General features: G+C 42.1%; 1 protein-coding gene across 2 annotated transcripts; it reads right to left on the minus strand.

The window, feature by feature from the left end:
• Positions 1-631: 631 nt before the first annotated feature.
• On the minus strand, positions 632-6,866 carry LOC143025547 (uncharacterized). Of its 2 annotated transcripts, XM_076185400.1 has the most exons (3): positions 6,799-6,866; positions 4,709-4,958; positions 638-2,578 (listed from the first exon to the last, which is right to left on the minus strand). In XM_076185400.1, exons 2-3 carry the CDS (start codon positions 4,943-4,945, stop codon positions 1,052-1,054), a joined length of 1,764 nt encoding a protein of 587 aa, XP_076041515.1. In that variant the 5' UTR covers positions 4,946-4,958; positions 6,799-6,866; the 3' UTR covers positions 638-1,051. The 2 variants fall into 2 exon arrangements, with proteins under 2 accessions (XP_076041516.1, XP_076041515.1); XM_076185401.1 differs by lacking the exon at positions 4,709-4,958 and having other exon boundaries at positions 632-2,578; positions 6,799-6,829.
• Between the last annotated feature and the right edge of the window lie 4,358 nt (positions 6,867-11,224).

Raw genomic sequence — 11,224 nt, forward strand, 5'->3', positions numbered from 1 at the left:
TTCAAATTGCACAGCAGTGTTCGCACAGAGGCACACACTCTCTATCTTGAGAGATAACGAAATCAATGCATACATGACTATCGCCGTCGACATTCCGGTCGAGAGGTTGGCAGTAAAAATAGTGGACCCCCCTGGCATCTTTACAGGCCTCAAAGCTTCCCTTTCTACCTCATCTCCCACAAAACCAAATGGAAGCACCACAAGCCTACCGGTACTTGTGTATTTATCGACATATGTGGTGGGAAATTATCATGTAAGTGTGACTGGAGATTTTTAATGAGAACCCCCAGAGGGCCGCCCACGGGCGGCACAGTTTGCGGGCGTTGAGCGGTGTGTGTATGTACAATTCACCCGTCTTGAATCACGTTTGACTCGTAATCGACAACTTTTACCCTCCCGGGTGAGAGCTTAGAGATAGTATAAGGCCCGAGTTATGGGCATATTGTGACACACACACAAACTCCTTGTCCGACAAAGTTAGAGTGCCAGCTCGCAGTGCAGAGATGCTGTGTGTGTGTCTACGTGTGCGCGTTCGTTGGTTTTCGTTGACCTTCAATGCGTGGATGACTGATCATATCGTTTTCCAACAACCCAGCCCCGACCATTCATCTCAGGGTTCAAATCTATACCAAAGGTGCCTACTGGAATGAAAAATGACATGTAACTGAGCATTTTATTGAAATGGAACTATAACCTCCAAAATGGATTACAATATCTATATTTTCTTAATTGATCATTTTATCCTGCAGTCTTTCTTAACACTAATTGCACCTGTCCGTGTGATTTAGTCTGTTTTCTGACTGGCCATTTTTGTTTTCAATAATAGTAAAATACGTAAATAGAACAAAATTATATCTTGACTGGCTGTATTACTTCAACATTCGACTAAAACACTAGTGATGCCGGGCGATTCTATTCAGTCTTGGGAGACCTGACCCACCCGACCGGTACATGAGGATTCTAGTCATCTCTCCCTCCAATGTCGATGTAGCTCTCGGCTCGTATGAAGTTAACCTCGTGGACATCAGGGGATTCCCCTGAGGAAATCCCTTCACAAGTGCGTCATTGTGGTCCCCGTTTGACCGTCGGCATACGCCATCGAGGGCGGTGTTCGCTTGCGAAGCTGAAATTCAGAAATGAAGTCTTCAGATCTTGCGAACTTCGATCTGCTCCCGTCTCCCAAAGTATACCTCTCTTCTTCGAACTTCCTCTCCGAATTCCTTCCGGAATCCTCGATTCTCCTGGTTCCCTCCTCGTGAACCAGTTCAAACTGAGTCGGAGGAATTGCAGAGGGAGATCCCAACACTGACGACGCCGACGCCGAAAACCAAGCTGATGACGCGCCTATAGACCGTGACGGCGATCCTGCAACCTCGTGGGAACTGGAGATCGACAGATCCATGGCCGGGATCGCAGACAAGACGGAAGCCTGAGGGAAGATGGCGGGAGAAGAGGCCCCGGAGACGGGGGTCGCCACCGATGTTTTCTCTGTACTGGTCATTTCATTTATTTCTAGGTCGTCTATCCTCGGGAACCTGACATAGCTGAGTCGCTGTGCCGGGACTACGCGGTCTTTACCTCTCGGTCCTGTGAACTGTTTGGTCGAACTTAAAGGTGACTCTCGACCTAAAACATTCCGAAGTCGATCTTTATAAGAATTGCTGCCGCTTGGTGGTATCCGCCGAGGGATCCTGCTTGATATTGGTGTTGCTGTGACGTTATAGTGAAACTGCAGGGAATTGTCGTACCGTGTCCGTGGTATAACTGGAGAGATCGTGAAGGGGTCCCCTTCTGGCTCGAGCCCCGAGGACCTCCACTCAAACACAGGACTCGATGTGATCCTCTCGATGTCTGGGCTCGGGACTTTGGGAATGTACAGGTAACTCCGGTGGGTGGGGCCTCCGAAATCTATTTCGAAGACGGTGGTGAAGACACCTGGGTGAAAGAACTCCATAAGGAAGAAGGCAAAGCCTACGAGGGTGAGCACCAGGCCCGAGGCCAACGTGGAGTACCAGCACCACCCAAACTTGAGGATCATCATCTCGCCTGCGACGATGAGAAAGAGATTACTCATACTCCGGACAACGAAGGCGTAAGTGCATGTGGCCAGGCACTGGAGAACACCCGTGAGGACCAGAGGCACCGGCGTGAGGCCCGGCGCCACAAGGAAGAGGACGCACCAGACGGCCCACATGTAAAGGGCTGCGACCAGAAGGGCCTTGCAGTAGATTCCCGCGATTAGGAGGGTCCTCCCAAGGTCGTCCTTCCACGCAAACCTTTGGCCCCCGAGATATTCGATCACGGATACTAAGGGCCAGGGTAATCCTCGGACCGCCATAATTTCCTTGAAACCCCGAAGGCTCTTGACACAATCAAGGGGTATGTCCTCGTTGAGGTACATCTCGTTCGAATGGTAGGTCACGTTGATGCTGTCGAGGCCGACCCACAGGCCCACAGTAGCAGGAACTGGAGGGCGCGCAGGCCCAACTGCAGAGGTCACCTCTGCCTGAGTGACCATCCACGACAGGGAGAGCATGGAGGCAATCATGTGGCTTCCCGTCATGCAGCACAGCACCAACTGCAACGAGAGAGAAAGCACTGTAGTCTACCACTGATTTAATGAGACACGTCTCCTACCAACTTCGTATGTTGTCCTATCGCCATGCAATTCTATTTAGATGAGAACAACATCCCAAACTCAAGGATTAAAGGAACTATGTTTAATGCTTAAACCTTTAGTTGCAGGTATTTGTTTATTTTATCTCCTGTTAGGCGATCTTATTCAACCGAAGGAAATTTCTGGAGAAATAGTGTGGCTAAAGTAATTGTCTTTCCTGTTCATCAGTTTTGAAAATAGGTAAATAAATAAAAATAAATAAATAAATGTATAAACGAATAATCATATAGTTCAGCCCAAGTTCTGTGCATGTGTCATTTACTCCAAAATTTCCCAGTGAACCAGTTACATTCAGCACTTGCACTGGCATTACATTACCTTGGCACCACAACCAATTACTACCAGAGAACAAGCATGTACAAACTACAGTACTCTTCTTTTCCTGACCAAAACCCAACCAATCCACTTCAGCCTCAATGAGGATTTTATTATGGCACTGCCAAATGATTTCATGAAGATAATATTTCCCACGAATTTCGCTGACCATAAACACGCAGCCCCGTAGTAGTTGGTAATGGTTCTCGGGCCCTCCCATAGATCGCTCTGGGAAGAGACTTTGGTCTGTTGTCTGTGTTGTATTAGTATGGGACTTCCTATGCTTCCACAGCATGATTCCCAACACTTGGGAAAACAGAACTCTCTCAAATTATACAAAAATTATGGAGAATAATAACTGAAAATAATGACTGGACCACAACCACTCTAACAGGATCTGCACACCGAAACCAAAGTCCCCTATGGAATATAACATGAAAATAATAGGTACACAGTTCTGTGTAAGAGCCCTCAACCTTACCCGCCTTCTCATTAAATCACACAAGCACAATAAACTGAATGGAGCAAAAAATTACATGAGCAGCATACTACTCAAGCATCCATAGCAATCACCTGTGTCACAACACATCCACACAAAAATACATTCACACCCTGATCACAAAACAAGCTCTTCTAGACCAACCACCAAACTCCTTATTCCATCAAAATCCCCTCAACCATACAATAGCCCCATAGAAAAATCCATCAAGAGAAAAAAGTACCACAATGGCATATATGCATTAAGACAGTATCAGCATAGAATAAGTCTGGCTAAAAAAATGAACTTCCCTAGATCTAACCATCACCTGGAGGGCACTGAGCACATCCTCCACTGCTCTACCTAACTGTACACAGAAAATAAAATATTTCTTTCATATTTTAAGCACAGCTTGTTACCCAAAGGAGTAAAGTTGGGGGAGATGATGAATAGATTTTAGATGGGTGTGGGATGGGTGTATGCTTTGACTCTGCCATCCCCATTATAAAAGAGAAAAGGCTCTTTGGTATGTAGGTAGGTATCGAGTACTTGTTACTGACACCTCATCATAATCATTAAATATTCTTTAAAAAAAATTCTAAACATTTATTATCCATTATCCTCCAGCAATTCTTCAAGTTATTCATGGCCATTAAATCGAAAATCTAAAAGATATTAAACATTATATTCTCTATATAAACACTGTTCCAAACATAAATACACTTTTATTACTGATGATTCCTACATTCCAAGTAGCAGCATAATATATGTAATAGACGTTGCCTCAAATTTAACTAAAAACCTGCAGTCCTACAACAGCTGCTGATGGACCTTAGGCTCTCCCTTACATCTCTTTAGAAACAAGCTTTGGACTGATTTCTGCATTGTATTAGTGTGAGACTAATAGAAGTAGTAGTTGTAGAAGAACTACTGCTGGTTATCAGGAGCTGTACCTTCAGAGATTGATTGATTTATGGAATTATTGGCTTGAAGGCCAAGCGCCGGAGCCGGTAGGCCATTCAGCGCGTACCTCCAAAGAGAGGTGGGAATGTTGAGAGATTTTGAAGATGGGAAGCAGGGAGATGACTGTGATGTCCATCTTGCATGATTATCTCGTGCATATACCAGTCATTGATCCTACTGTAAACATTTATATGCTATGTACAAAACCTGATGATGTTAAATAATGATTGTGTGGCTATTAAGCACTATCCAGGATAACACTTTTACTCACTCACCACAAAGAGGCTCTGCCAATGCTTGTTCCTGAAGGAGGGCAGAAGAACAAGGAAAACGAAGATGGGGAGAGCGAAGGAGACACTGACAATGATGGCATGGATGTTGAGGTGGGTGGGAAAGTAGGACCTCTCAAGGAAGAGTGCCGGCCCACCCCTTATGCGCCCAGACTCAAACCAGTAAATTTTCATTCTTGATCTCCAGGGTGGGTGGCTGTGGTGGAAGAGCTCAAGGGACATCCACAAGTCCCTACTGAAAGCAGAGGAAAATCAATGTAAGAAAAAACGGTATCATTTTAGTTGTGCACACCTACGCGATAGAGCAACAGAAAATTATTTTTCTATTTTGTAAAACATAATACATCAACGTAATATGTTTTCTTGGTGGAAATTAATAAAAAAAAATGTTGCTAAAACCAATTTACTAACGAACGAAGTCGCGGCGGTTGAATGATACGCCATGTTTGTTTTGATAGATGCCGAGGTCGAAGAAATGAAAGGATGATAAATTCATCTATTCTAACCTAACCTAGCCTAACTATCCTATGTAACCTAATCTATATTTAGTAATTCGGTACCTCAAATTCTAAAGATCATCCGGGTCGTCGTTGTCACGGATGCTGACGGTCTGATTATTATTGTACCTCGGGCAATTAACAGATGACGGGAGAACCCCGTGTTCTCTCAAAGTCCAAGAAAGCCCAATTGTCTTTGTAATAGCGCTTATTAACGTCACCTGGATTTGGAGAATACCCGGTCCACAACGTGAAAGCCATCGTCTAACACAGTGGTTCTCAAACCGTGGGTCGCGAGATCAATTTTGATGGGTCGGAGGGACACGGAAAATTCTTATGTTTTCAGAGTATTTCAAATACTTGACTGATTAATTTAGTTTTCTGAAGGAAATGCAGTGCCATGGATTCTGTTAATTTAGTTTTGTTAAAGAAAAGCTGTACCACTTTTTTTCCAAAGTAAAGGGTATATATCACTGTCCATTTTGTTTCTCTTTACTATATTCTGGGTCGCGAAGAATTGAAATATTCCAAATAAGGTCGCTCACGAAAAAGTTTGAGAACCACTGGTCTAACAGACAGTGACTGGGCTGGACAGACGACATGCCAAGCGGCTTCGTTCGTTAGTACTGTAGATATGCTTGTAGCAAGGTTCTTTTTGTTATTTATTTCCGCCAAGAAAATCGCATACTAGGTTCATGCATTTTAATTTACAAAATTAATATCTAATTTTCTAATGATATATCGCGTAGGTGTGCACAACTAAAATAAAACCCATAGACGAGGTAAATGAGGGGCACAGGGGAAGTCATGAAGGGAGTGTGGGGAAAGTAGCAATAGGGGGTATGGGGGACATAGTAAATGGGGGCATGGGGAAAGTGTTGAAAGGGGGGCAGGGGAATTAGTGAAGGGAGCATGGAGGAAGTGTCAATATGGGGTAACCAAAGGGGTAATGGGGCATAGGGGAGGGACAAAAGGGGAAATGGGGTGTAGGGTAGGTGTGAAAGGAAGATGTAACACAAGAGGACATGGCGGAAGAGTGAAGTGAAGCTTGGAGAGTATGGGGATATGGGGGGAATAGGGTATGGGGGAGGAGGGTATGGGGAAGGGGGCGTTGGGGTGGAACGATGGGAACAGAGGGAAGTGAAGGGGATGGCACTGTGAGCAAAGAATGGGAAGAGATGTGAAACGGGGACGTGGAGATAAGCAATGGAGATAAATGGGGTGGATTGTTTATATATTAAGTTCATTTCCCCTATTCCTATACCCGCTGAAACTATATTTGTAGAACTGAACGTTAAATTTCAAAGTTTATCCAAATGTACGTCGATACAATTATAAACGTATGCTTTCAAGTTGGAAGACACAAAAATGCTTTGGTACTTAGTTTGTTGGTCATAAGTCATAACACTAACAAGCACAATTAATCACGACAACGGAACCAGATATTAACAAATTGTGTATCAAACTTACGCCATATCAATATCTACATTATCCAAATGTATTTGATGCAAATATTCCTTCCAGCTGTATAATCAGTACTCTTAGTTTTAGAATAAAACAATTTTACCACTTTCTTACCTTCCAACAATTACTCTCCTGCACTCAAGTTACTCAACACTGTTGGTGTTACATTTTACTGAGACGCGAATCGGAATGAACCTTTGAAGCGTTTTGGGTTTTTAGAGCTAGTTTAATTCAGTTAATTGACAAAAGCGTAGTAGTGTACAGCATTAACGAGAAAAATAATTTCAATATAGTATATTGCTATGGGGTTGTATAAGCCGATTGAATACTGTCATCTATAATTTGCTGGATGTCGACAAACTAGAGTGCAAACACATAATACTAAAGTATTTTGATCAATCATGGCCCAATATAAACATCTAATTAATAAGTCTGGACTACTGAAGCACTGTTTGTTGCTCTGATCTATAAATTATAGGATCATTTCAGAAACTACTCAAAATTTATTGTGATATCGAAGGTGATCTTGAATTTGAATAAATCATAAATGGAACTAAAACAATATTCATGCTTTCTTTCTATAAAGGGATCAAGGTTCTCAAAATTCGATAAAAATTATGCTCCTTTTATGCAAACGTTGCATATCTGTTCCTTATTAGTAAGGCGATGCCTATTACAGATGGGCATTCCGGAGACGACGAATAGAATAAAATGAATGAATGTGCTCGAGGGTCTTCAGACACGTTCCACCAAAGAATCGTGATAATCTTGATTGATTTATCAATTTATTTATTTGTTTATTTATTTATTTATTCATTTTTATATATTTTCCTTGGTTTGTGGGGCCAGCGCTCGGACCTTAACCTTGCAGGTAGACCGGAACAGTTCATATACACGGTTTGTTGCTCACCCGATGTCACTGTAAACGCGATGCCATTGTCATTAATGGGGGCACCCCGATTTCAGGGGATAGGGGCTACCCCTCAACCGCCGGCGGCGCCAGAGGGGTGAGCCCCAAAGAAGCTGAGCTGCCTCGGAAGGGGTGACGGTGAGGTGCCGCGCCACCCCTACCGCGGTGAGTGGCGGGTTGAGTCTTAGGCGAAGGATAGCCGTGGTTCTACACTCTAGCACAGTGTTTCTTAACTTGGGGGCGATGAAATCGATTTTAGGGGTTGCTGGAAAATGCTAAATACATTGTAGTAGTTTTAGTTCGGAACAACGGCAGGACAAATGAAAATCAACACAAAATATCTAATCTCTCTCTTTTGGTAATTAGCCACAAGGTGCGACACTAGAAGTGTCACATGAGAACTATAGGTGAAGCTCGGACTAAGGTCACAGCTTAGTGGAGCTTATAGTTGTAGCTGGACGTGGAGCCTAACGTCAGCGAGGCGGTAGCAGATGATGACGGCGAGGCTCGATGGGACGGCTAGAAGACTGGACGGTACTGGTCGGTACTGTTCTGCCCATCTCGGCTGGGTTTTTCGTGATTATATATATTATATATATAATATATATATATATATATATATATATATATATATATAATCACGAAAAACCCAGTCGGAATAAAAGGAAACTTAAAAGAAAGTATAACTCCTATATTTCGGTTTTGTATCATCTACAAAGAAGTTCATATAGCATTCCACACCATCCATGTTATTTATATGTTTATATATATGGCAAACATTATAGGAGCTAATACAGAACCATGTGGTACTCCACTTATCATTTCTTCTTAGGTCGAGTTTTTGTCTCCAAGTACCACCCTCATTTTTCTCCTGTTCAAGAAATCTTCCATCCATTTCAATAAGTTTCCTTGTACACCACCTATTATTTCAACTTTTCTTAGTAGCTTTTTGTGTGGTACTAATCATCAAATGCTTTTGTAAATCTAGGAAAGAAAAAATCAGCCCATCCATCCCTTTCTTGCATTATTTCTACAGTAAAAATCCTTATATCCGACCTTCGAACATCTGACTAGTCCAGACATCCTACTTTTTTCTTCAATGTCCCAAGTCGGATAAAAGTTGAATTTGTCCAAACATCCGACCATCAAGTACAAGAAAGCTCGCTGGCTGAGCGGGTTAGGGCGTCGTTACTTGCGGCGAAGGTCGAGGTGAGGGCGGTTCGAACCCTGCCACCAGCGAAGTTGAACCAAGAGCATGGTTAATTAAATTCCACGCTACAAAGCCCTCTGTGAGGGGCACCGTCCTAGCCTCCCGATACGGGGGGAGTGTGTGACGTTAAACCATATCATCATCATCATCTCCACTTCCGACTCATGGGGCTCAAGTCAGCTGTTATTTTCGTGGGCATTTCAGTGTTTGCTTACGTTTGGTTATTGGTAGTTGTTTCTCCTCCACTCTGTTGTCTTGTTTACTATGCTTTATTGTACCATGAATAAGTGAAAATGTCCCAAACCAATTATATTTTTTTAATCCGTTAGTGTACGTCCAAACATCCGATCTAAGGTAGGTCCCACCAAGGTCGGATAAAAGGAATTTTACTGTATTAGTAAATGAAGTTAGTAGCACAATCTTCCGTGCCTAAAGCCAAATTATTTTGGATTCAGTACATTATTTTCTTTCAGATGTTTAATCCATCTACTTTTGATAACTTTTTCACATATTTTTGCTATTGTGCTTGTAAGGGAGACCGGTCTATAGTTAATTGGATTTTCCTTGTCCCCCCATTGTATATTGGTACAATATTTGCCTTTTTCCAATCTTGTGGTACCTTTTCTTCTTTGAGTGAGTAATCAATTATTAACATTGTTACGAATCTGCAACAACTTCTTTTCACAGTCACCAATTATATGGCACATGGGCCGTGATCCGGAAATCACGAGCGATGGAAGAATCTTACCTGCAATTGTCCGGGTCAGGGAAAGGCAGGAGTGTCACTTTCTTCACTTTATTCTGTCCAACGATAGGAGGATTGACACTTTTGTTTAACACCGGGTCTAAGTTTGCAATGCTGCTTTTCGGGGTATGGCGGGCGACGCCGGGACCCCCCCCCCCTTGCGTCCCCCCACCCATACCCTCGCTACATACCCCTTGCTTACTCTCCAAATCACGCATCAATCACACGTTAGAAATCACGTCACGTCCATACTAAACATCCAGGCTCACTATGCAACATTCATTCATGCTGTTTCGCCACAATATCTCATATATTTTGTCCGTTAGTTCATATGGTGCCCATCCAAGGAAAAGCCCTTAATTCTATTGTATTAGTTAATTCAGATATGAAGTGTAATTAGTGCTCCATGACCCATCCTCAGATCCGGATTAATAATAATTGTAGAGTTGACATTAATTGTGTCTTTTTATATATGACCAGTGGATTTCCTAAGAAGGTAACCAATGTGCCTTACCCAAAGATTCAAATCAGGTGATTCATTCTGTTGACTAGGTCCGTGTCATGCTACCACAAATATTTTTGTATGTTGTGTCATTGTATCAATTGGACTCTAGTCCAAGATTCTTTCGTTTAGTTGTAATTACATTCATGTATAATAATCAATGAAAGTAAAGAAAATAGTAATATTCAAATAAATGTAAGAAAATTTATATTTGTTTAAAATAAATAATAATGACACCATTACATCAGGATTGAGGCCTTGAGGGCAGTGACTTCCAGAGTCCCACAAGGGACAGTACTATCTTCTGTAATGTTCTTTATCTTTGTAAATGACATGATGGAAGGTACTATGCAATCATGTTTGCAGATGGAGCAAAGATCCAAAGATCATGAGAAGAGTGAGATGCGAGATGTTGCTGAAAAAAAATAGATACCATGCATGCCTGGAGCCAAGAATGGAAAACAAAATTCTGTGATGCAAAATACGAAGTACTGTAAATAGGTTTAGCTCTAAAAGAACATTATTTAATTATTCAATGGGAAGTGAGACAGTTACAAAGGTGAAAGATGGGAAAGATCTAGGAGTGTTGATACGGGGTAACTTCTCATTTAACATAGATTATGAGGGAAATATGGATTACTGAAGAGATGATGAAAGAAATCAGAGGTTTTAATTCATTCAAGATTAAGATACACAGCAGTGGATTGATCCTCACACAAATTGAAAAATGTAAGCATGATCAAGAGAATACAAAGAGCAGCAACCAGAATGCAGATAAATTGTACAAGGATGGACTAGACTCCTAGAGGCACTAGCTCAACCATCATTATAGGATCAAAGAGAAATGGGAGACATGATTGTGATGTTCAGATCATTGAAGAGGATGGACAAAGTTGACAAAGAAGATCTCTTGGTTTGGGATTAGGGAGCATCACAAGGTCATGGACACAAGAAATATGTGAAAACATGGCTTTCTGTATAGATTCTTGACCTGAATAACCTAGATGATACAGCCTAAGCTGAAACCATACATAAATTTTAAACAAGGTATGATAATTAGGGAACAAGAGACAGGGCACCGCACACATGACTGCCTTCCTGTACATAACAATTAGGTATATGCAGGAAGGTAAAGTACAGTACCATGCCTCTGCTAAGAGATGGTTTAGGTTC

The sequence above is a fragment of the Oratosquilla oratoria genome, chromosome 5, assembly GCF_046742065.1.
Source record: "Oratosquilla oratoria isolate Oo_2021 chromosome 5, ASM4674206v1, whole genome shotgun sequence".
Taxonomy (NCBI): domain Eukaryota; kingdom Metazoa; phylum Arthropoda; class Malacostraca; order Stomatopoda; family Squillidae; genus Oratosquilla; species Oratosquilla oratoria.

What these genes read in the sequence shown, in the direction of transcription:
- LOC143025547 (XM_076185400.1), bottom strand. Translation starts at nt 4,945, where the DNA reads ATGTCCCTTGAGCTCTTCCACCACAGCCACCCACCCTGGAGATCAAGA. An exon ending in ATTGGCAGAGCCTCTTTGTG is followed by an intron (nt 2,579 to 4,708) that starts GTGAGTGAGTAA and finishes CTCTCGTTGCAG; the next exon opens with TTGGTGCTGTGCTGCATGAC.